The 27,062-nt window shown below is 43.5% G+C and overlaps 1 protein-coding gene across 21 annotated transcripts in view; it reads right to left on the reverse strand.

The window, feature by feature from the left end:
• Positions 1 to 27,062, reverse strand: part of EPB41L2 (erythrocyte membrane protein band 4.1 like 2) — a 2,741,769-nt gene that overhangs the window by 1,341,445 nt on the left and 1,373,262 nt on the right. For all 21 annotated transcript variants that reach the window (XM_044064528.1, XM_044064527.1, XM_044064516.1 and 18 more), the window contains one exon: positions 14,599 to 14,703. In XM_044064528.1, the coding sequence (XP_043920463.1) occupies positions 14,599 to 14,703 (105 nt within the window). The remainder of the gene's footprint in view (positions 1 to 14,598; positions 14,704 to 27,062) is intronic.

A 27,062-nucleotide genomic window follows, 5' to 3' on the forward strand; every position in this document is an offset into this window, starting at 1 on the left:
GAAAGGAGAAAGACAACAGTCACAGAGTACAAGGAGATTGCTTAAAGAACTGGAGAACCATAATCATAATTTAAGAGAGGAGATCTAATCACATTCTGTAGTTAACATTAAAACAATAAATGCATACTAACTGCAGTCTCACATGAAAGCACACCAAGACAGCTCTGTGAAAAATATTTCAATGGCAAAAAGGTAGCCAAATTAGAACCTGAGCACACTGAATGTGTCAACTTTTTTTGGTGGCAACAAAGAATCAAACAGCATAAAGTGAAAGGAGGAAACAGCCAAGGGGCCTGAGAAAGCTTTAGGTACCAAGCAGTACTAATACCTGTGAGATATATGCCTAATGGCCAACACCTTCTGGGGCCTGTCTGAAAAGATTTCCAATGCTATAATTTTTATAGTAAGAACTTTTAGTTATGTACTCACCATAACTTCAGATGTTTGGGATCCATCTCGCCTACATTCTGAATGATGGGTTCGGAGCCGATCCCACGGCTCCGACTCGGCACGCTTATGCCAAAGAGCGAAGTCTCTTATTGGCTGAGCTTACTATATCCCAGGATGCACCACTACCAGTCCCCCAGATCTAGTTTGTCCGCATACATGCACACACGCATACCCTGCTTATATAACATCGTCAGATGAAACAAGATAAAACAGTTGAACTCAAAACCGTTCAATCTCTTCTGATCTGCAAGGCAGGGGAAGGAGGGTGGGTATCAGGAATGTGGCGAGATGGATCCCAAACATCTGAAGTTATGGTGAGTACATAACTAAAAGATGTTATGTGATCCTATCTCGCCTACATTCTGAATGATGGGACAGCGCCCTAGCACCTGAATCCTGGGTGGCTCACTGGAAAACACTCCTGAGTACCGTGGAACCAAATGATGCTCGTCCTTTAGATGCCACATCCAATTTGTAGTGGGAAATGAAAGTGTGCGGGTTGGACCAAGTAGCCGCAGCACAAATTTCCGATATAGCGAGCTTGGAATGAAAGGCTATAGAAGTAGCCATAGCTCTGGTAGAATGAGCTTTGATAGATGATGTAAGTTGCTTATTCGAAGAAGAATAGGCCTGAGTTATGCAATCTCTGATCCATTTTGAGATAGTAGCTTTTGTGATGGTTTGACCCAATCTATTATCTGAGAAGGACACAAACAACTGGTCTGACTTACGAAGTTGCTGAGTCCTGTCTAAATAGAAGCGTAATTGCCTGTGAACATCCAATTTATGGAGAGTGTATTCTGCTTCATTAGAGAATTTCGGAAAGAAATCTGGTAGCTCTAGAGATTGTTGAAGACAGAAACTAGAACAGACCTTTGGGACAAAGGATGGATCAGGCCTAAGTGATACTCTATCCTTGTGGAAAATCAAGTATGGTGGTTTAATAGACAGGGCTTGAAGCTCTGAGACTCTTCTTGCAGAAGTAATAGCCACTAAGAATGCCGTTTTCCAAGACAGATATTTTAATTCGCATGTAGCAGCCGGTTCGAAAGGGGGAGATGTTAATGCGCGAAGCACCAAATCAAGATCCCACGGAGGTGCAGGATGAAAAATTGGTGGTCTTAACAGACTCGCACCTTTAATGAACGTTTTGCATAGTCTGCTGCTCATCAAAGGAGGATCCGTGGATTCGTGGAATTTAGAGATAGCCGCTAGTTGGAATTTAATAGTTGAGACAGAAGATCCCTGAATAAACAGGGATGTTAAGAATTTCAAAACCTCTGGGACAGGAGCAGTGATAGGGTCTAAGCCCTTGAGTTGAGCCCAGATAGCAAACCTCTTCCACTTACTGAGGTACAATTTGTTAGTGGTGGGTTTGTGGGCCGAAGATAAAATGTGAACAACTTCCGGGTCTAGTGTGTGGCTTCTAACTAAGGTTGGAAGTGGAGGAGCCAAGCTGTCAATTTCAAAGATTGAAGGGACTGATGCCAATGTCCCGACTGATGGATTAGCAAGTCCGGGATCAGGTCTAAGGTCCACGGATCGTCCACTGCATGCTTTTTCAGGTAAGGAAACCATATCTGACGAGGCCAGTATGGGGCAATCAGAATCATTGAAGACCCCAGTTGAGAAGCTTTTTGAATAACTTTGGGAAGAAGTGGAATTGGAGGAAAGGCATAAAGTAGCCCTGTTGGCCAAGGTTGTGCTAGAGCATCCATGGCTGGTACTTCCTGATGTGGAATCAAGGAGAAGAACCTTTGGCACTTGGTGTTTTGTGGAGTTGCAAATAGGTCGCAGCACGGCGTCCCCATCTCTTGAAAACCTGGGCTGCTACTGTGCGGTTTAGAGACCATTCGTGAGGAGAGAGAATTGTCCTGCTTAATTTGTCCGCCAATACATTTGACTTTCCGGGATGTGGGTCGCTACCAAGAAGCGGTTGGTAGCTACAGCCCATTCCCACACTCTCATGGCCTCTCTGCAAAGGGATACGATCTGGTCCCTCCTTGTTTGTTCAGATACCAGACCACCGACATGTTGTCTGTGTGGATGGCGATGATGCCCTGAGGAAGAAACTTGTGTAAGGCCTGTAGGGATAGAAGTACAGCCCTCATCTCCAACACGTTGATGTGGAGAAGAGCTTGTCCGGAAGCCAGGAGCCCTGAACTAGCCTGCCCAGACAATGCCCCCACCCTATCTGGGAGGCATCTGTCGTCAGGGTAACCACTGGAGGAGAACAAAGGGTTTTCCTGATCCAAGTTGGATGTCTGAAGCCACCAGCGAAGGTCCCTTTTGCATATTTCCGTAATCATGATGTGATGATTGAGGGAAGATCCTGAAAGGACCACTGAGTTGACAAGAGCCACTGAAGAATCCTCATGTGTAATCTTGCTAGAGGAACTAAAAGAACCGTGGCAGACATTGAGCCTAAAACCTGTAGGACCATCCTGGCTGGGGCTTTGGATCTCGAGATCAGAGCTTGAACTTGGCCCTGTAAAGTTCGGATCCTTTCGGCAGGAAGAAAGACGCACATCAATCTTGAGTCTATCTCTGCTCCTATAAACTTTATGCTGAGAGGGCAGCAAGACAGACTTTGACCAATTGAATGTAATCCCCAGTGAAACACCCAGGAGATGGTGGCTTTGAGGTTGTCCATTAGTAGATGCCTGGTGGTGGCAGTCAGGAGCCAGTCGTCGAGATAGGGAAACACTTGGAATCCAAGACTTCTCAGGTGAGCCGTCACTACTGCCAAACACTTGGTGAACACCCTGGGGCTGTGGTGAGACCAAAGGGCAGAGCGCAAAATTGGTAATGACTGACTCCCAGGCTGAAGCGCAGATACCTTCTGGACGCCTGATGTATCGGTATGTGCTAATAGGGGCCTTGAGGTCTATGGAGCACATCCAAACATCCTTCTCCTACAATGGGAGAATGGATTGTAACGTGACCATTCGAATTTGGATTTCGTGACGGATTGGTTCAGTCTGCTGAGATCCAATATTGGTCTCAGGTCCCCTGTCTTTTTTGGCACTAAAAAGAACCTGGAGTAATTTCCTGATCCGATCTGGTCTGTGGGGACCGTTGGATGACTCCTTTTCTAGCAGCTTTAAAGCTTCTGGCTGCTATCTCCCTTTGACTGGGTGGTGGGCCCGGGATTCTCTTGGACGGTGGGGGTGAGTATGTGAATGGGATGGTGTAACCTCCGGGAATGATCCAAGCACCCATCTGTCCTGAGTGATTGACTCCCAGGCTTTTAGGTGCTTGGCAACGACACCCGACTGGCTCCGAGCAGCACAGCCGGGCAATCCTCATGACGTGTGGGAGGCTGAAGAGCCACGAAGGACTCGGTCTCCAGAATTGCGGGGCCCTCTGCCGCCTCTGGGACGGGCGTCTCCCTGAAAAATTTCCCGCCCTCTGCCTCTGGACGAGGAATCTTCCTGCTGTTGGGAGAAAAACTTGCGAGATTTGCGGAACCACATTTTCCCCTTTAGCCTTGGGATAAGGCCGAAAGGGAGTGGAATAACGGCACCTACGGCAGATAACGTTTTCCCTCTTGCTCACAGCGGTAAGGGTGTCTTTCACCTTGGGTCCAAACAATGAGGACCCATCAACGGGAGCGTCGCGAAGGAAGACTTGAAGGCCTCCAAACTGACAAGCGGAGCCAGGCTTGTCTCGTGAGAGCCACGCCTGTGCCTGCAGCTCTACCGCCCCTTCGGCCGCATAGGAAATGAGCCTCATGGACGAGTTAGAAATTGACGAAGGATAGCCAACTGAGAGCTAACCGACTGGGCTAGCTGCTCAGGTAGGTTACCCGAGAGGAATCTGACAACTCCTTGACCAGATCCCTCTGAAGCCTGGTAAATGTGCCAAATAATTCAGAGACCTTAAGGTAAAGGCCGCTGAAGTCAGGGTGCTTCCGCACCTATCCATACTCCTAGACTCCTTATTAGGAGGATGGACGGACGTTGAAGCCTCTGCCACGTCCTGTTGTGTAGCTGATGCCACCACCATGGCATCTACAGCCACGCCTTTAGTAAGAAACTCCTTCTCGGGGGCAGCAGACAAAAATTTATTTGGACGAAGGGACTGGTTCCACGGTATCTGGATGTTCCCACGCCCGACAAACTAAATCCAGGAGCTCGTCGAAGGCGGAGACACCCAGGAGGCGGAGGGCTGACCACCAAAGGCCCTGAGGCGCACTGACTCGTCCGCAGAGGGGGGTTTGGATATCCAGCCACCTCGTTGTTTGAGGATCTCTAAGATGTCTGCAAATGAGACATCATCCGAGGACGACTGGGACCCTCTGCATCATCCATAGCAGTGTCCGATGTAATAGACGCGGGGGAGTCCACGTGCTTCCTCTTGCACGATCTCTTCCTCGGGGGTTCCTCTGAAGACAACTCAAGAACCTCAGGAGGAGGGGAACCCCACTGGGGGTAACCTCAGGCCTCGGGGCTCCGCTGGCTACGGACAGGGGAACTGCCAAAGACCCAGTCTCCACGCCCAGGGAAGGTGCTGGTAAAGCCGGAGAGATGGCCGAAGAGGACTTGGCCAAGGTACTCCTCATGGCCCTGAACGCCGGACCCACAGAATCCTGGGAGTGTCCGGTCTCCGGAGCCGTGATAGCCGACGGAAATCCCGCAGCCGAAGCACCGAGGGAGGCTCGGAACCGAAAGCATAGGTCCCAAACATCACCCCGGGTCCAGCCGAAGAAGTCCGCGACAAACTCGGACCCAAGGCCGGTTGGAGTAAGGGTCGGAGCCGACCCTGAGATCTCCACCGGCCCCAACAGCACCTGCTCCGACGGAGCCGAAGCAGTCGGAGGAGGAATGGCAATGGGGTGGGCCAAGGTCATCGGCTCCGAAACCAACTGGGTCGGAACCGAAACAAATTTTTGGAAGACTGGGGACTGGAACAGTCTTTGGAGCACCCTGTCTATATCAGAATCCGACATTCTCAAGACCGAGAGGAAACAGAACGGGTTCGAGAAGGCCTTCCATCGGCCCCAAAGGGCTAGGGGACCGCCCGAGGTGACTCGATGAGTATCGGGCGCCGAGGGAATACTCACAGCAGATTCCATCGGTGCCGAGGTAGACTTCGCGCCGAGGAGGAAGTGTCTGAGCGGGCAACCCTTGTCGGCTCGAGCAGCGGAGCCGCGAAGATGCCCGCCTCGATGCCCCAGCCATCGACGAAGCCAGAGGAGTCGATACTGGTGGCATCGAGGCAGACTGTTCCGACCTCGCCCAAGTCTTTGGAGCCGAAGGAGAGGCCTGCCTAAGTTTCTTGGCAGTCGGATCCGACGGACTGGTCGGAACCAAGCCCTTTTCTTTTGCGAGCAGGAGAGGATGCCAAGGCTTCTTCAAAGGAAGGTTTAACTAACTAACCCCTTAAGAATCAATTTATTTTCCTCTCCTGGAGGACCCTTGAGGAAAAGCGTGACATACGCTGCATGACTCCTGCAAGTGCTTTGCCCCGAGACAATATACACAGAGCGAATGATCGTCTGTGATAGACATTTTAAACCCACATTTCGAACATTTTTAAAGCCCAAGGCCTAGGGGTTTGAGACATGATGTTCAACAATTCTAGTAACTTTGACAGGAAAGTAAACAACTAAAGATTTACTGATGATAAAGCTAAGCTTACAGTTATAGCTTAAGCAAACACTTCCTGTAAAAAAGGACAGGGAACTCTAAACAACTATAGAATTACTAGAGACCCTGTAAAGTTTTAAAGGTTGACAGTCCGGAAGGCCCTGGATGGAGGGGCCAAAACAAACTCAACCCAATCACACACAACAATTTTACAATCCAAACGTACACAAATGAGCGATAGCCGTTAAAACAGCTTTGTGAGCAAAACAGCAAAAACTGACAGAAAAGTTAGTTAATAAAACTACTCAGCCCAGCTCGAGACCACGCTCGAGGGAAGCGGCAAACGAGATCTGGGGGACTGGTAGTGGTGCATCCTGGGATATAGTAAGCTCAGCCAATAAGAGACTTCGCTCTTTGGCATAAGAAATGCGGAGCCGAGGGATCGGCTCCGAACCCATCATTCAGAATGTAGGCGAGATAGGATCACATAACATCTATTATTTTTCATGTTGTTCTAAGTGACTTGTTTGGAAACTACAAAATACAGCTCTGTAGTTAGCAGTATATAGGATTGTGAAGTACAAAGGGAACAATGATCTTCCAAGAGTGACTAGACATGCTATTTAGTCTGAGATGGGTTACAAACCAAGCCTTTCTGACCTTTGTCTATACACACTTTTCAGTGTTTGAATGGTTACTTACCAATTTCCCTAGATTTTTTAATGATGGTCTGATATTTTATGATTTGAACATTTACTCTACAATCATAAATGATGTCATTTTTGCCAAATCTTCTGATGTACCTTTACTAGCATTAAAGGTGAGGTCAATATTACTGCATCAAGTGTGTATTTCTGTTGATCCTCTTGAATAACATTATCATCATTTGCTTAAGTAATTACACTACTTGGTTATTACCCATAGTTTACTTCCTATCTTACAGTTAAGAAATTAGCCCAAAAACAAACAGGACCCAGAAAGTACAGTTGCATACACTTACCATAAATGTAGATGTTAGAGTATACTCATTGTTGCAGTCATCACATTTGGGTTATCCCTGCCAGGATACCAAAGGCTTAGTATTTCTGCGTTAGTTGCCGTCACTCCAGGACTGACGTCAGGTCATCAGTAGTATAAAATATGGCAGCCGATGCCATTACATCAGTTTTTCTTGCCCTGTTAGGAGCCCAATAGAGGGAGCTAGGTCATGGTGGAAGAACACCACCAGAAGAAATTAAATACCAAACGTTCCTTGTAGGGAGGGTGAAGGAGAGAGATACAAGTGGGATGGAGGGAGGGAAACCAGGACTGCAACAGTGAATACACTCGAACATCTACATTTATGGTAAGTGTACACAACTGTACAATGTTCTTCGTGTTTCACTGTTGCAGTCATCACATTTGGGTTGATTCCAAAAGCTGAAGAAAGGGTGGACGCTTTCAAGAAGTCTGGGAGCTGGCTAGGATGCCCTGCAGGGCTGCAGTGGTAATGCCTGCCCTGGATTTGGAGAAGATAGGCAGGTGGTAATGCTTGGTGAAGGTATGAACTGATGTCCATGTTGCAGCCTCCAGGATGACCCTGGTGGGGACCCCTCTGAGGAAAACTGCAGAGGTGGAGGTTGCTCTGGTAGAATGTGTCCTGACCCCCTTGGGGGGAGGTTTCCCGTGTTGCTTGTAGCAGAAATGGATGCAGTGTGCTATCCATTTGGAAATGGTTTGTTTGGATATGGCTTTGCCCTCTGCTCCTGCAGCAAAACTCACTAACAATTGATCAGTCTTCCTAAATGATTTAGTCCTGTCTAGACAGAATCTGAGCTGTCTGTGCACAGTGCAGTATCCTTTCCCCCTTATTTTGTGGGTTAGGGAAAAAGGTGGGAAAATGAATGGATTAGTTGACAGCCACACGGGACACCACTTTTGGCATGAAGGATTGGTTAGTCCTGAGGGAGACCCTGTCAGCATGGAAAATGAAGAAGGGCTCTACAGCCATTAGTGCTTGCAGCTCGGATACTCTCTTTGCTGAAGTGATGGCCAGAAGCAAGGCTCTCTTCCATGAGAGAAACTAACTCTGCTGAAGCTGCTGGTTTAAAGGGTGGCAGGGTGAGCTTTTCCAACACAAAATTTAGGTCCCAAGCTGGGGTAGGTGTTCTTCTGGGTGGCCTTAATTTGTTAGCCCCTCTTAGGAACTGTTTGATGAGAGGGTGTGAGAAAAGGAGTGGCTCTGTGCTGAAATAAGCAGAGATAGCAGAGGCATGAATTTTAATAGAAAAAAAGGATAGGTCCTTGTGTAGTAGGTCAGCAAGGTAATCTAGGATTAGAGGTAGGGAGGGCTGCTCCGTGCTGGCTCCCTTAGCCTGGATCCAGGTGCAAAACCTTTTCCATTTGTCAGCATAAGACTTTCTAGTGCTAGGGCGTCTGGCCTCACGCATAACATCTAGAACTTGTTTGCTGAGTTTGGCAGCTTGTGCAGTGGTCAGGGAATAAGCCAGGCTGCCAGACTGAGGGTCTGCAATTGTGGATGCATGAAATCTCCTTTCCTCTGGGTCAGGAGTGTTGGTATCTGAGGGAGATACCATGGTGGCAGAGGTGACAGGCTGCGCAGCAGTGGGTACCATTTCTGGCTTGGCCAGTCTGGGACAATAAGGATTGTCCTGGGTTTTTCCTCCCTTATTTTGAGCAGTACCCTAGTAATGAGTGGTAGTGGGGGAAATGCATAGACAGAGAGATTGGTCCACTTGAAGGATAGGGCATCCATTTTCCAGGCCTTGCAGTGAGGTTCCCTGGTGCAGAACTTGCTCTGCTGATGGTTGGAGTGGGAAGCAAAGAGGTCGACCTTCGGGGTGCCCCATTTCTGAGTTACAAGGGTGAAGGTTCTTTGGTCTAGCTGCCAATTGTGTGGGTCCAGAAGATTTCTACTTAAGTTGTCTGCCACAGTTGAGAGAGCCTGGCAGTATTTCTGCTAACAGGTGTAGTTGCATGGCTGAGGCCGTGTGCCAAGGGTCACGGGGAGCCAGCACAGAGGGTACCAGTGAGTCTCTCCCTGCTTGTTGATATACCACATCACAGTGGTGTTGTCTGTTTTGATCAGTAGAGCCCCCGGAGACAGTAGGGGTCTGAAAGCTGTCAGTGCATGCTGGACAGCTAACATTTCTTTTTGGTTCATTTGCAGACATATTTGATATGGGCTCCATTGGCTCTGTATGCCCCTGCCATCCAGGTGTGCACCCCAGGCACAGTCTGATGCATCTGTGGTGAGGGTCAGGGCGGCGAGGGGTTGTGAGAAGGGTAGTCCCTTGTAGTGGTAGCATGCTGCTGCCCACCAAAGAAAATCTTTCCTTAGACAAGGCATCATTAGTATAAGAGTTTCCAGGTCTTGAGAGTGTTGACACCAAAGGCTTTTTAGGTACCATTGTAGTTTCCTCATATGCAGTCTGGCATATGGAATGAGTAAAATGCAAGAAGCCATGTAACCCAGAATTTGCAGGATTTTCCTTGTGGATAACTGGGGCCTGGTGGCTAGTTGAGAGAAATAGGCTGTCAGGTAGGTTTGCTTTTCTGGTGTAAGGAAAGCCATCTGGGATGCTGTGTCCAGGCTTGCTCCCAGGAATACAATTTTTTTGGGGGTACTAGTTTGTTTTTCTTTTTGTTGATAGTGTACACCCCAGGGAGGTCAGTAGGTCCTTTACAAAAGCCAGGTGCTTGAACAGCTTCTCCTGACTGTCTGCCTGAATTAGGCAATCGTCTAAGTATGGGTAAATTTCAACATTTCTTTCCCTGCAAAAAGCAATGGCGGGAGCCAGACATTTTGTGAAATCTCTGGGAGCAGTGGATAAGCCAAAGGGAAGGGCAGAGAACTGAAAGTGCAGTGATCATTCTCTAAAACGTAGATATTTCCTGCATGATTCCCTGACTGGGATGTGTAGGTAGGCCTCTTTTAGGTCTAGGGTGGCTAACCAAGCATCCTTGGAGAGCATTGGTAGTAGTTGCTGGAGAGTGAGCATTCTGAATTTTGGTATCACCAGAAATGTGTTTAGAATGGATAGATCAAGGATGGGGCGCCAGGTGCCGTCTTTTCTAGGTACCAGGAAGAGTCTGGAATAGAAACCATGGCCCATCTGCTATGCAGGAACGGGCTCTATTGCCCTCATGGAAAGCAGGGAAAGGACTTGCTTTTTGGCCTCTGCCCACTGGTTTGGTGGGAGATCTGGGAACCCTTTTTGGGGTTGGTAGAGTGTGGAAATAAAATTGTATCCCTGGGACACTAGGCTGAGGATCCAGCGGTCATTGGTAAAGGTGGCTCAGGTGCTTGCATGGAAGGACAGTTTTCCTCCTAGGGGCAAGGGGGTGGCTTAGCACTCCCTGGTTTTGAGTATCCAGAGGCCTAGCTGTCTCCATGAGGGAGTTGGAAGCAGCCTGTGGCTCTGAGGTAGCAGGAGTCAGGGGCTGCAAAAGTGCCTCACTGAGAACCGGCGACTGGCCTAGAAGAGGCTTCGTCAGTTTTGGACCTCGGATGCTTGTCCTTGTCTTTATCCTTGCGCTTTTTTATGAATTCCGGTCATCGGTTGTTCCGACGGCATTATGTAGTTAAATCTTCTGCCAAAATAATGAAAAGCAAAATCGTACCGACGCTTAATAGTGCGTTGGTTAAATCTAGCACAAAACCGACAACTAGCAACATCGTGGTCACGGCCTAGGCAAGGAATACAGTAAGAGTGGAAATCCTTATGAGGTATTTGCTTCCCACAAGAAATACAATTGTTAACTTTTTCTGACATCGGTCTGGAGCAAGAAAAAAAAGTTTCCCCAACGGGGTACTTAGCTTTACTGAAGACTTCGGATCTGAAATTCGATTTCGAAAATCTCAGGAGTCGGCCAACCGGCACTTGCGAACTGCTTTTGCTTCGGGCACCACGCGGCAAGAAAGACGGAAGAAAATGGCATTGGCTGCATCTTTTATACCCATAGCGCACTGACGTCAGGGAAGAGGCGACAGCAACCGACGCCGGACCAGGACTTTGGAATTCAGGCCGACTGCGGGTAGCCTGCCATCAGGATAACCCAAGTGTAATGACTGCAACAGTGAAACACGATGAACATATCCATTGCTTAGATCTCTGCATTCCCTGGGGATGCTGTCTGGGGGGCCCATTTCCCGGGGGTCTGGGCTGTGCCGACCTGGAGGGGGTAGGAAAAGACCGGTGTTTGGAAAGGCAATGCCTACTGAAACTGGGTGGCTGGACCTGCAGGAAGTCCTTAACTGTCTGCACAGATTTAGCTTTTTCTTCCATCTTTTTTAAGACCTCCTCTGCCTTGGTGCCAAATAAGTTGTTTTTGTGCAAGGGTGCGTCCCATAATTTGGATTTGACATGGTCTGGAAAGGTCTTTTCCTTAAGCCAAGTATGCCTTCTAAGTACAGAACCAGTGACTGCTGCCCTGCAAAATACTTCTAGGGCATCAAAACCACATTATAAGGTGTGTTTAGTTACCTGACTTGCAGAATGCATCAACTCTTGTAATTCTTTATTTTCTGCACAAGCAGGAAAACTTGACATTTTTTGTTTGAGGAGTTCCATGGTATGTTGCTGAAATTTTAGCATATGGAACTGACAATTTAGTGCTCTAATAGCAACAGTAGAAGAGGTGTATACTTTTTTACCCCATCTGTCTAAAGCTCGTGAATCCCTATCTGAGTGGGTGGGATTCTTGGCAGAAGTTGCTTTAATTCCTTTAGGCCTTTGAGAAATAACAGCAGGGTCAGCAGTAGGATTTTTTTAAAATAAATTTGTAAGAGTCAGGGACTCTATAGTTTCTGTCAGGTTTCCTGGGAGCAGGAGGGAGGGTGTAGATTCCATAAAAACATCATCCACAACATCCAGGACAGGAGGAATGGGCAGAGGTCTGTGCTGTGGAAAATTTAAGAATTCCCTGAGTCTCTTCTTAGACTGAGGGTAGTCCTGACATTCCCATTGGAAATGTTCCTTTAAAGTATGTAGGGTTTCCCCAAAGGAAAAGTCCGCGGGTAGAGAGGCTGAAGGGATGGATTCCTCTGCATCAGAATCCTCATAAGCAGAGAGGGGTTGCATGTTTTCACATTCAGATGCATCAGAGTCACTGGACTCCTGTTCAGATAAAACTACTGGGGACATTTCTCATATCTTTTGGAAGGGGTAGCTTGGCTTCCCCTGATCAGCATTATAAGGTCTTCCACCATTTTAATCATTTGAGACGGAGGCAAGGAAGCAGGTGCCTGAGATTGGGTCGTCGGTTTCTTGGGTGTGGTTCATACCCTGGGCCTTAGAAACTCGGTAATTTTCAAAAGAACGGAAGACGCAAAAGAAGTCGCCGGTCTGTGTAGAGAAACAGTAGTGCAAAGTACTTCCTCGGAAGCCAGTGCCTGCTCAGCGGCTCTGGACCCATCCAAGGTAGAGACATCCACAGGATCCTTAGTCGATGAAGAGTTTTGCGGACTTCGAAAGGGTCTCGGTAACGGCCTGTGAATCCACAGAAGCGGGCATCAGGGGCTGCAAAAGCACTTCACTGAGGACAGGAGAACTGACAAGTAGCTTAACGGAAGCGTCGGTAGGTTTGGACCTGTGGGGTTAGTCTCCGTCTTTATTCTTATGTTTTTTCAGCTGATCTGCTGTCGGATGGCTTACCAAAGCCATATCACAATTCAAGGACTGAGAGCAAAAATATCTAGCTACAATAAGGGCCCGACAACGTATAGTTCTGGCGTTGAACAGAGCACAAAAACGACAGCGTGAGATATCATGGTCTGGGCCTAAGCAAGTGACGCTGTAAGAATGAAAGTCTTGGTGTGGTATTTGCTTTCCACAGGCAAGATAATTGTTAACTTTTTCTGACATCGGTTAGAGCAAGAAAAAAGGATCCGCAATGGGGTACTTAGCTTTAAAAGACTTCAACTTCAATTCGGAAAACGAAAAACTCAGGTAGCGGCTGACCGGCACTCGTGCAAATTGCTTCTGCTTCTGGCTCCTCGGCAAGTAATGGTGTCGGCTGCATATTTTATACTACTGACAACCTGACGTCAGTCCTGGAGCAACTGCAACCAACGCAGAAATACTAAGCCTCTGGTATTCGGGCCGACTGACGGCTACCCTGGCAGAGATACCCCAAATGTGATGACTGTAACAGTGAAACACGAAGAACATCAGAACCATGCGGGACACTAATGTTAACCCCCCCCCCCATCACAACAGATAGATAACCCTCCATCCAAACTCCTTGTGCCCTGATGCTAAATGAGTGTTTTTACCAGTGAAGTACATATGGATCGACAGTTGATGCTTTTCATTCTTTGATTATTCCAGGAATAGTGCAGAATGCTTTAGCAAGGTCAAGAAAATCAGCATGCACAGTCAGCCCTTTATCAAGTGAGGTAAGATTCATAATGCGGACCATTCTCTCTATCACAACTCAAAAGGTTCTGCATGTAGTAGAACTAGGTCCACTCTGTTACTGGAATGGAGGTATACTGCCGGGCCTTTCCTACATATCTCACACAAACACACACATGTGCATGCGTGCACTCCCACCTCTACAGACAATTTACAAGTCAACAATCTGCCTACAATGTTTTCAGAATGTGGGAGGAAACTGAAACTCCTTGGGAAAACCCATGCAAACACAGGGAGGATAGGTAGACTCCACACAAAAGGCATCTCAGCCAAGAACCAAACTGGAAACCTTCTTTGCCATGAGGTAACAATGCTACTCCTGTGCCAATGTACACCAGGATTACAAATGAGTACTGTACTTGGTCGGTCACTGGTAATGCCTTTCAGCGTCTAATCGTTCCCTACACCAAAATATTCAGCAGTACTCAAATTCAACTGTCAGCTATCACTCTAGAAAGGAAGAATTTTACCACATCACTCTGGGACTTCATACTGCAGCACTATCCCAAAACCTCTTACTGTGAAACTCATTCTCATTAGAAAGTGACTTCTCTCCTCAACAAAGTTCAGTGCTTAGCTTATTTTTCATGTCTTTTCTGGAAAAACTTTGAAAATCTATCAGTCTCTCCTAACAGGGCTACTTGTTATCCACTACAAACCCCAGAATAAAGCTATTTGTTCCTCAATAAACATAATTCTCCTTGTCTGTGTCTTGACTTTCAAAAGCTCAGGTATCCGATACGTTTTTGATAAGTGTTTCTTGCCAACACAGTCTGATGGACAACTATTCACCTGTTTCATGCCAACAGTGGAACCCCAGTACAATTATCTAATGAGTACAAGATAAAGGGATTCAGAAAAAGAAATACCAAGGTGGGCAGAACTTGAGAACAGGACAAAAGTACATCAAGGAGACAAACTACCATGTTTTAAATACTACTTTGCATTCTCTGCATTGCTGAATGTTTCTACCAGCCTCTGTGGACAGTCCAACAAATCTCACACTTAGGTGAAACTGACAAAAAGACAAAACCGCTCTTTAACATTCTAGATTTACTTAGATTCATCAATAGAATTTTACACTATTAAAGAATGTTCTGGCATGTACTGTATAGTTTAAAATAAATGTAGGTGGTTACCTTCTGATCCGTGCTGTCACGATATGTCAGGCCAAAATAATCTTTCTCTAAAAGATTCAGATGTGCACATACTTTATCAAACAACACTTGACCCTTGGAACGTTTCTGTCGAGGACAAAAAATAAGAAAGAAGCATTTAACAGGCTATAGCTTTTCAAAGATTAAAACAGCTCTCATACAGTAAAACTAGTTCAGATGAATTTTCATGACCTGTAGATTAAAAAAAAAAAAAAATCACACTTCGAACAGACATTTAACATGCGTATACAAACCATATCAGCTGATCCACTGGGGGGGGGGGGGGGTTGCAGCAGTGGCTAACTATTGGGATTCTACATGAAAGTTATGTACTTAGCATAACGTTAGAGCCATGTTCTCTGATTTTCGTCCACTTCAAACATGCTGGTTGTCAGATCTGACAGGATTGGAGCTTGGCATCTATCTCAAAGCTCAACAGTTCCAGAGCTCTGACTCCTCCCTACCCACCGAGTACTAGGATCAAGTTTTCCTGTATAACATCGAAAAAACTATCCACGTATGTGTGTGCTAATATACAGATTTGAATTGCTCAGTGAAAGGAAAACAAAACTGGTAGAATGAAGTCAAACCCACTAATCTGCAATGGCTGATGAAAGGTATTTCAGTCTAGTGAGACTATGCACAGACAGGGAGTAATCTCCACTTGATCATCCAGAAGCCATACATGATAATTTGGAAGAGGGAGGGAGTTTGAAGTAGGTGAAAATTAGACAACATGGATCTAATGCTATTAAGTACATAAGTTTTGTATCCAATGTTGTCTGTTTTTACCAGTTCAAACGTGGGGGAGAATCCCAAGCTGTCAGACTGGATGGTATCAAGGAAGGACATTCCTGAGTATGGTGGAACCAAAAGATGAATATGATTTTGATTATGTCCACCTTATAGTGGGACACAAAGGTGTGTACTGTTGACTTTGAGGCTGCTGCACAAATAGCAACTGACAATCATCTAGTGAAGGCTGTAGAAGTAAGAAACTGCTGTTGTTGAATGTGCCTTAGGCTTACTTGCCAAAGGCAAGTTTTTTCTACAATATAGAAAGGAAATGCAATCTCAGAGCAATCTGGATAGTTTAATTAGGTTTAGAAACTGCTTTTCCTAATTTATTTCCTTTTCTAGGCCAAAATAATTGACTATCCTTTCTGAAGTAATTTAAAGAACCATCTGTATAATGAATGTACTCAGGAAATTCAATAAAAAATCCGGTAATTTATTGATATTTCGTGCTTTCATTATTTGTAGGTTTGATATTTATATGAGAATATGTGCATTCAATTTCAGTAAGGTTTGTTTAATGCATTTAATATTTTAAGACATTGCTCCTTTAATGTTATGTAAAAGTTCCTGGGACTAATGAGGTTCAATTATGATGTCATTAATTGGAAGTATTTAAATGGATTATTTTATGTAGGATGTTGTATTCTGGTGAAGTCTCTTACAGGAGATGAAAGCACTAAATATCAATAAATTACTGGATTTTTATTTTACTTCCCGAGTACATTCATTAGACAGATGGCTCTAAGTTATTTTAGTGATATTTGTGTGTTTAATATTGGTGAGGTGACTTTGATGTTTGTATCCTTTCTGAAGTCCTTTGTCCTGTGAATATGAAATCTGAGTTGTCTGTGAACATCTAACTATGCAGGAGGTATTCTCCCAGGTTTGTCCATCTTGAAAAGAAAACAGGAATGGGTACAGTTTGATTTAAATTAGTATCAGACATTACCTTTGGAATAAAGGATGCGTTAGTTCTGAGGGAAACCCTGCCCTTGTGAAAAGTCAGGTATGGGGGCTAAGATGACAGGGCTTGTAGTTCTGAGATTTGTCTGGCTGATATTACTGCAACTACAAAAATGGTTTTCCATGGAAGAAATTTTAAAACCTACAGTATTAGCAAGTTCAAAGGAGGTTGAGTCAAAGCTTGAAATAGGATGGTGATGTCTCACAGAGGTCTCTTATGGGAGGTCTAAACAGAAATGTACCCTTAAGAAAGGCTCTTGAGATTTTGATAGATTCAGTCAACGCATCATTAATTCCAACATAAAACTGGAAATAGCCACCAACTGAAGCTTTATAGTTGCAAAACTGTAGCCTTTGACAGATAGATTACACAAAACTTCAACTATGGAAAGAACTGGTGCTGAAAAAGAGACTAAACCTTTGGAATAGGCCAATATTTAAAATCTCTTTCATTTACTGTGGTAAACTTTCCTAATAAACAGTTTTTGTGAAGCAGAAAGAATACTGACTACTGCAAGAGGAAGCCCAACATCTCTGGCTATGGTTAAAAATTGGAGGAACCATGCAGTTAGCTTAATGGATTTCTGATCCAGAGGAGGCAATTCAGACGGATGTAATAGTAGATATGGACCCAACATCCCTGGAGGATGTACTACAAGAGGGCAAAGGAAGGGGAACCATGTCTGTTGAGGCCAAAAGGGAGGAATGAGGATCACCCTGACTTTGCACTGTCTTGCTTTCTGTATGAACTTGATCATTAGAGGTAAGGGGGAATGCTATACAGGAGACCTGGGAGCCAAGTGTGGATCAAAGCATCAACTGGTGATACCCCTGTGGAGAGATCAGAGTAAAGTACCTGCTGTATTTGTTGTTTAAGTAGAAGGCAACTAGGTCACAGCCAGGTTGGCCCCAGCAACTGAAAATTGCTCATGTCACTGTGGGGTTGAAGGACCACTCATGAGGCATTAGCAATGTCCTGCTCAATTTGTATGTGAGCATACTGGAGGACCCCAAGATGTGCGTTATCAGAAAGCAGTGTGAAGAATTCACCCATTGCCAAACCCTCATGGCTTCCCAACAAAGAAGGTACGAACAGGTTCCTCCTTGTTTGTTGATGTACCATACAACAGTCTTGCTGTCTTTATGGATATCACACCCTTGGGGAACTGATCCCGAAATGCCTGCAATGCTAGAACTGCCCTCAACTTCAAGATATTTACATGAGGATTGTTCTCTGATGCCGACCACGTACCTTGGACCATCTTCCCTTCAAAATATCCCACCACCAGAGAAGGGATCCATCCATGGTCAATGTTGCTGTTGGCAAATCCATCTGGAAATGACAGCCCTTGGTCACAGATGGAGAAGTTATCCAAGCAATATGGTGCTTGCAGACTTGCGTAATCCAAATTTTTGCATGTAGAAGGTAAGTGGACTGAGACCACTAAACTGCTGAATTCCACCGCAGTACTCATAAAAAAAATCTTGCTAGAGGAACCATAAGAATTGTAGATGCCAAGAGATGTAGGATTAACTTCACTGGTGGTTTTCGGTGACGAAGAACTTGAAGAGCTGTCAAGTGAGGCATCTGGACTCTGGCCTAGGGAAGGCTGACTATCTGAAGTTTGGTGTCTAGGTGGCATCCTACGAAATCTGTAGTTTGAGATGCAACTGGAGTATATGGTCATGGTGCATGAGTAGGAGAGGATCAGTGGGGGCACTGAGAAGCCAATCATCAAGATAAAGAAAAAACTGGATCCTCAGCAGCTGCAAGTGTACTGCTACTCCTGTCATGATCTTGGTGAACATCCTGGAGGGCTGTGGTGAGACCAAACAGCAGAGTTCCGTATTAAAAATGATTTGCTTCCAGCCAGAAGTGGGAATCTCCTGGAGTGTTTTCCTACTTTGATGCAACAGTAGGTATTCTGGAGATTTATAGAGCACATCCAATCATCCTGCCTTACAAGAGGCAAAATGGACTGAACTTTGACCATCTGGAATTTTGTCTGTTTTAGGAATTGGTTTAAGTGACTGAGATCCAAAATGGGTCTTAGGGCCTCAGTTTTCTTTGGCACTAAAAATAATCTGAAATAGACACTGGATTCTAACTGGTCATGGGGGACCAGATGGATGAAGTTTTTCTGGCAGCTTTGAAATTTCAATGGTTGCCAAGTCCCACTGATTGTGTGGAACATTGGGGGATTTTCTTCTTTTTCTGTGGTGGGGGGAAAAGGGAATTGAATAGCTTCTGGATATTATCCTTAGTACCCATGGATTTGAGTTTTTTTGCCAGGCGTGTAAGGACAGATGCTCTCGACCGTCTCCAGAGTGCAGCTGTCAAGAAACCATTCAGGGGGCTGAAAGGCCTTCCTGGAAAAAGGACCTCAAAACCCTTGATTTTGCAGTCTGCCTCTGCGCGTTGTCTGTTAAAATTACCTCCCTCTCTGCCACAAGGAAATCTGTCACCTTGAGAGTCAGGGAAAGAAATATGATTTGTGGAGCCACATCATCTTCCCTGATCTCTGGTTCCTAGGGAATGCTCTTAGAGGGGTGGAGAGGTTTACTCCCACTGCAGAAAGAGTCTAGCCATCCTGTTGACTTCTAGTAAGTGTATCCTTGACTACAGGTTCAACCAACGTGAAACCATCATACACAGTATTAATGAAAAATGACTTGAAGCCTTCCACAAAGTCAGACAGTCACATCAAGGCATGATGGTGCATGGCCTTGCCGCCAGCTGTGTTCAAGAGCAGATGCATGGCTACATTAGAAGAAGATTGTAGAATGGAAAGCTGGGACTTCACTGTTTTCTGAACATCTAATGGCAATACCCCCAGAGAGAGACTTGGAAATCTCCTTGGTCAAGTCTCTCTGGAATCTTGTTATATGGACAAGATAGTTCAGTGATCTAAGGGCGTAAGTCACTGAAGCTTAGGGCCAACTTTCCAAATCTGTCCATTGCCCTAGACTCTCTATTGGGAAGAACAGAAGAGCTTTCATCTGATGGCTCCTTCTTATAGCTGCCACCAGCACCATAGCATCTACAGGTGAACCCTTACTAAAGTGCTTTCTATCAGTCAGGGCAGATAATATGGAATCAGCTTCCTTTGGTACGGGCTCCACGACATCAGGGTCCTTCCATGCCTGTTCAGCCATTAGATCAATAAGTGGATAAATGAGGGGTACCACCCTGGATGATTTTGGTCCAAGACCAAATGCTTCAGAGAATACAGACTCTTCTGGAGAAGGGTCTTGGGATGTCCATCTCCCTCTTGGTTTCATTAATTCTAGGATTTCAATAAAAGAGACATCTTCAGACCAAAAGTGAGGGGAGCCAGAGATCTCTTTTTCATAGATTCTGAAGGGGAATTTCCTCCTTTCCTCTTCTAATTTCTCTTTCTCCAGAGCCTCTGACTTTGATTTTTCCTTCTCTTTTACCAAAGGAGAAAAAGGTGAAGGAGCAGCCTCAGTCTGTGCCAGAAGGAGCCCCTTTAACTTTTATTTGTCCCTTCTAGTCTGGAGGGATCTAGCACTGAAGGCCATGCATGACTGACATTCTGCATCTAGGTGAGTGGCTACAAAGCAGTAGATGCATTTAGAGTGCGAGTCCTGAGGGGGTAACTTGTGCCCATACTCCAATTTTAAATCCTGATGTTTTCAACATTATACAATCACTGACACCTTTAGAAAAAAATGGCAAATTTGAAAACATATTAACACCTGTCAGGAAAGTATTAGAAGGAGAGGAGTTTAGCTATCTAGAAAACCAGAAAATCCTACTTTAACTGCTGACAGCTCTCTACACGTCCGAAACAGTAGAGCAGCAAAAGAGGTCAGACTATTAGAAATGCAACCTATGAAACTGTGAGTAGGGGTGGAGTCAGAGATCTGGAACTGATATGCTTCCTGTTCAGTGCCGAGATCGCATGCCATCAGATTCGAAAACCTACATGTTTGAATGAACAGAAATAAACATTGGATCTTCTGTTATCTTCAGCTTCTCTCTCATCCCTATACTGAAGTTTCAGTACGTGCCATGTTGTCATGTACAGGGCTAGGAGTGCATGCTTTGCTTACCATCTATAAAGTGAGTGCAGCCTGTACAGTAGGAACTAAAGCAAAGAAGGGGAGACTGGCCTCTGAAGCAAATCTATTTCTTGTTAAAGACCAATTAATGTATGATAGTTTCTTTATATCTATTAAGTCCAAAGCAATATAAAATTTCTGCAAATGTCTACATAAATTTAATACTAACTCTTGGCCTATCAAAACTGTTGAAATTAATGTGGAAAACAATATAGTAATGGCAAGATGAGAAGACTTCAAAAGTTGCTGTCATTCGACACTAGCCTGCTACAAAACGCTTCACCTACATATTATGTTAGATGAAAAATGAAAAGGTAGATCCCAATTACCGCTATCAGAGAAGCAATGGAATGAAACAGAAAATAAAATATTTTTCAAGTAATTTATCCATCTATCCAAAAAGATTTTCAAACACATTGCCCTCTGGGGAAAAAATCCTGAGATCTCCATCACTGATACAGCATTAAGAATCTCACACTGAGCCATGACTTAGACAAAGACTTATAAGATACAAAAATAAATATAAAGGAAAAGTACAAAATGAGCAATTTATTGATGATCAAAAAAAGGTTTTATAGAGAATTGGGAAATAAGGTAAAAGGAATTGAAGGCCTGTCAAAAAAAGAAAAAACAGATACATTTTGGAGAAGTATCTATGAAGATCCTGTGTAACATAAAGATGCTAAATGGATAGAAGTTGTTAAAGAAAGAATAAGAAGTTTAAAGGTACAGGATATGAAATGGGATGAAGTAACAGCCAGAGAGATTGAAACAAAGAAAAGCCTCTAACTGGAAAACCCCAGGCCCAGATGCAGTACCTAAGTTTTGGCTGAAAGCATTAACATCTTTGCACGAAGATTTAGCCATGTGTACAAACTATTTATATGCACACCCCGAACAGACACCAACCTGGTTAACAACAGGAAAAACAATGCTCCTACTTAACTGTGAACCTGCAAGCTGCCCAAAATATTATAGACCAATAACTTGCCTTCCGACGGAGTATAAACTATATACGGGAAATGATGCTGACAGAGTTTATAGTCATTTAGAAGAAAACTCAATTATGGCAGTAGAACAAAAGGGCAATAAAACAAAATCATATGGAACAAAGGATCACTTGTTGTTAAATAAAGTCATAATGGAGAACTGTAAAAAGGGGAAGAATCTAAGTATGGCATGGAATGACTACAAAAAAGCATTTGATAGTATCCCACATTCATGGATAAAAGGGTGCTTAAAAATGTATAAGATATATTCTATACTGATCGACTACATTACAGTGACCATGAAACAGTGGCAGACCACTTTGCAATTAATCCATGATAAAGGAAAGATTATTATCTCAGGGATAAACATTCAAAATGGGATATTCCACGGTGACTCTCTGTCACTGCTACTATTCTACCTTGCCCTTAACCCATTAAGCTGTCTACTTAACAGCTTAGACCATGGGTATAATTTGGTTCCTAGAAAATAAAGTGCAAAGACTTTCGTCTTTTCTTTGTCGATGATTTAAAACTGTATAGCTCATTAAATGAGGAAGTGAAAGCACAACTGCAAGTTGTCATAAGTTAGTACTAAGATAACTGCTCTTGTGAGCCGTTTTAAGCCTAGCCAATGATCCCTTGTGAGGCACAAACCCTGCACCTTGCGTTTGTAAGGCAAACACCTTAACCATTAGGCTACCCTCCCAAAGCAAAACTTTCTCAGATGATGTAAGAATGTCATTTGGTCTTGATAAATGTGCAAAAGCAACCATTAAAGCAGGAAAACATCAGTTTGGGACAAGAATGTGATATAAAACAAGATGAGCAAGACATAGTGTATAAATACTTGGGAATTGATGAAGGATCAACAATAAAACACAAACAAATGCGAATAAAACTCAGCAAGGAATATTTCAGAAGACTTTAATCCTGAAAACAACAATGACATCTAGGAACAAAATTCAAGCTATAAACCAATTTGCTCTTCCTGTCCTTACAGTTTTGGAGTGAATGACTGGCCCCAAAACGTGTTGGATAGATTAGATAGGAAAACAAGAAGGATGCTTCATAATCACTAAATGAGTTATAAAACTCAGTGCATACCAAAATTATATATTCCCCGTTCTGAAGGAAGGAACGGCCTCCTTGAAATGGATTATATGTATAAATCTGCAATCGTGGGACTCTACACATCTGCTGACCTCACAAGACCCAAACGTAGTAAAAGTTTTGAAACATGAGGAGAAAAAATCTAAGATGACTTCTCTGCTTAATTTAGCAGAAGCATATTGGCGTCAAGCAGGAACGGAAATCAAACCAGAAGTAGCTAAAAATCAGGCAACTGAATGTGCCAAAAAACAAAAGAAAGAATACACAGTGAAGGACCAGATTTGAAGGCAAGAAATGTGGAAAATCCACAAATATAGTTATAAGTATAGAAAACTTCTGAAAGAACATCATGTTGATCAGCAACGAACGCAGGAATGGTTAAGGAGAGGCAAATTCAAACCAAGAGATGAAAGGTTAATATTGGCAGCCAGAGACAGTGGGCTAGGCACACGCTAGTTTACAAAGTCCACTGAACATGTGGGAGAAATAGACAAATGTAGGTTTTGTAAAACTGAGTTGGAAACAGTTGCACACCATCTTGCAGGTTGCAACATACTAATGGCAGAAGGACTGTATAATGAAAAGCATAATGTGGGAGGATTGTTGCACTGGTGATTGTGCAAACATTATGGTATTGAAGTGGCTGAAAAACATGAGCCACAAAGCATCACAGAAAATGATAAAGTTTATATCACATGGGAACACCCATTACCAACAGTTCAAAAGACAGACGCTAGAAAACTGGATATAGTGGTTCAAGAAAAAAAGACAAGAGTAGCATTGAACACTGAAATTGCCTACCCAGTGACTACAGTGTCTTGGGTACAGAGAGACACGAAGTTATAAAATATCAGGATCTGCAGGCAGAAATGAGAGCAATGTGGAAGATACCCAGACAGTTCCAATAGTAGTAGGAGCAACAGATCTTATAAAAAAGAATCTACAATCGTATTTAGATGCATTACCAATCCATGTAAATCTGTACAAATTGCAGGAGGAGTCATTACTTGGCACATTGTGGGTGCTCCGAAGAGCATTTTTGGCTGACATCAAATACTGAAACTATACCAACTTCATGAACTTTAATTGTAATGGGGTCCATTCCCGTCATGGTATTAGTAACCCAAAAGACTTGCAGAAATTAAAAAGCCATGAGAGGCCAGGATCAGATGTGGCACTGAAAGCACAACTGCAAGTTGTCAAAACATTTTCAGATGATATAAGAATGTCATTTGGTTTTAATAAATGTGCAAACGCAACCTTTAAAGCAGAAAACTGCAGCACCAAGAAAATATCGGTTTGGGACAAGAATGTGATATAAAAGAACTTGAGCAAGGGGGAGTGTATAAATATTTGGGAATTGAGGAAGGATCAACAATAAAACACAAACAAATGTGAACAAATCTCAGTAAGGAATATTTAGAGGACTTAAATTAATCCTGAAAACAGCGGTGACATCTCGGAACAAAATCCAAGCTGTAAACCAATTTGCTCTTCCTGTCCTACCTTACAGTTTTAGAGTGATTGACTGGCCCCAAAATGTATTGGATAGATTAGACAGGAAAACAAGAAGGATGCTTCATGCTCACCAAATGATTTATAAAAATCAGTGCATACCAAGATTATATATTTCCCGTTCTGAAGGAGGGATGGGCTTCCTTGAAATTGATTACACCTATACATGTAATCGTCGGACTCCACACACATCCATCAACCTCAAGACCCAGACGAAGTGAAAGATTTGAAACATGAGAATAAATAAATCTTAGATAACTTCTCTGCTTAATCTAGTAGAAGCATATCGACATCAAGCAGGAATGGAAATCAAACCAAAAGTAGCTAAAAATCAGGCAATTGAATGTGCCAAAAAACAAAAGAAAGAATACACAGTGAAGGACCAGATTTGAAGGCAAGAAATGTGGAAAATCCACAAATATAGTTATAAGTATAGAAAACTTCTGGAAGAACATCATGTTAATCAGCAACGAACGCAGGAATGGTTAAGGAAAGGCAAATTCAAACCAAGAGATGAAAGGTTAATATTGGCAGCCAAAGATAGTGGGCTAGGCACAACTAGTTTACAAAGTCCTTTGAACATGTGGGAGAAACAGACAAATGTAGGTTTTGTAAAACTGAATTGGAAACAGTTGAACACCTCATTGCTGTTTGTGACATATAAATGGCATAAGGACTGTATACTGAAAGGCATAATAATGTGGCAAGACTGTTGCACTGGGGAGGGTGGAAACATTATGGTATTTAAGTACACTGGAAACAAGAGCCACAAAGCATCGTAGAAAATGATGAAGTTTATATCACATGGGATCATATATTACCAACACTTTAAAGGATAAATGCTAGAAAACAATATATAGTGGTCCATGAAAAGAAAACAAAAGTAGCATTGATCATTAAAATTGCTACACCCAGTGACTACAGCGTGTTGTGTACAGAGAGACACAAAGTCAAAATATCATGATCTGCAAGCAGAAACAAGAGCCATGTGGAAGAATGATACCCAGACAGTTCCAATAGTAGTAGGAGCAACGGGTCTTATAAAAAAGAATCTACAATTGTACTTAGATATGTTACCAATCCATGTAACCCCTTACAAATTGCAAGAGGAGTCATTACTGGGTATTGCAGGTGCTGCGAAGAGCACTTTTCACTGACATGAAAGATTGAAACAATACTAATTTCATGAACTTTAATCATACTTTGACTTAGGAATGGGGTCCATTCCCATCATAGTATTAGAAACCCAAAAGATTTGGAGAAATTAAAAAAAGAGTGAAGCCATGAATCATTAACCTAGTCTGAGCATGGTTCTGTCCACAAGAGGGTTTTAAGTGAGACCATGGAAATCTATGATTAACTCTAAACCTGTAAGTGAGTTATACTATATCCTGCATAACATGATGTTCAAGTGTAAAAGGACATGGCACCCATCAGATAAATAAAATTATCCATTTATGGCTAGTCTACTATGCTCCAAACATGATGCAAAAAGAGGCTGCGAAGTAACAAGAAGTACCAGTCCGTACAAGTGAAAATAAAGTAAGGTATCTGTAAATCTAACCACCTAGTCAATCTAATGTTATGACAGCACATAAAAAAAAGATGTAGTATCACATCCTACACAAGTTAACCCAACTGGAAGCAACAGTAACAGCTCTCTAGGTTCACCCAGCTTCTGTGGGAGACCCTAGTCACTACATTGAGATCTGGTGCCTCCTCAGTCTAGTGGGCTACACTGGGTAAACCCAAACAACAGTGACCATAGATTGATGAGTGCAGCTTGGGGAAAATCATACTGCAGCAGGGTACCCTGCAAAGCACATCAGATGAACTCACAGGACAAAAAATTAAGAGCCAGCATATCCACTAAAATAAAAATAAAAAACAAGCAAGCTATTACACTTATAGCCAAAAACAAATTTGGGGACTCCATATTTTCTACACATTAGGAAAGATTTGGAACAGCCTAGCTAGAAATCTTAGGCAAAATAACAGTCACTAAAACTCCCATCTTACTTGATCGATAGCAAGGCAATACAATGGCAGTGTCTCCTAGGCATACAATACTGACAATCTAGTAACGCTATATTGCTATATAAACACTAAACATGTGTCTGATCTTTAAATAACTCTAAAAATATACTCCTTTACTGGCATCTAAATTAATGCCTTATCCTCCAAATTGTTCTGCATCGAAACTACATATACCTTCTCCAGTAGTACCTACTATACTGACCATCCTACATCCACTTATCCGCAACCCCTTTTTGCAATTTTTGCACATGGGGTCAGGGTGCCACTTCAACAGTGACAATCACCTAAAGTCAAAGTTTACCCTGCCAGATAGCTACTCCTGCCATGCTAGTTCTACCACACACACGCACACATACCTGTGGCTTATTTGAAGTATCCAACCCACCTACTGCATGCCTTTGCAATGTGGGAGGAAACTGGAACAGGGAGGACATGTGTACTCCGCTCAGAAGGCATCCAAGCTGAGAACTGAACTGAGGAACCTCTTGCTGTGAAGCAACAATGATATCAGCTTCACCACTGTGCAACCCAGTTAACAGCCTACATGTCACTCATATTCTTCAAAACACAAGTCCTCGAAGAAAAAAGTTGCTAAAGAAGAAAATGGGACATTTATTTAATGCTTAAACTACTTTAGCATAAACATCAAAGGCATAGACACACCAATTAACATGGGAAACAAATCATGTGACAAAGTCATACGACAAAACACAAACCCCCCAGTATGCATTATTTACCAACTACATATGCACAACTTCATAAGTAAAAAAAAACATTCAAAAAATAAAGTGAAACCACCAAGTTATAATAGACACAGTCCCATTTAAATATCTGCTGAGGGTTACATTGTCATTAAGTCCTGGAAGACAATGAGCATTAAGCTTAATCTGCCATAAAAGTTACCTGTACAACAGGGAATTTTCTCACCAATCTCTTTTTGTTTAGTTT

Source organism: Protopterus annectens, chromosome 1.part0 (genome assembly GCF_019279795.1).
Source record: "Protopterus annectens isolate FY-2018-M chromosome 1.part0, PAN1.0, whole genome shotgun sequence".
NCBI lineage: Eukaryota > Metazoa > Chordata > Ceratodontiformes > Protopteridae > Protopterus > Protopterus annectens.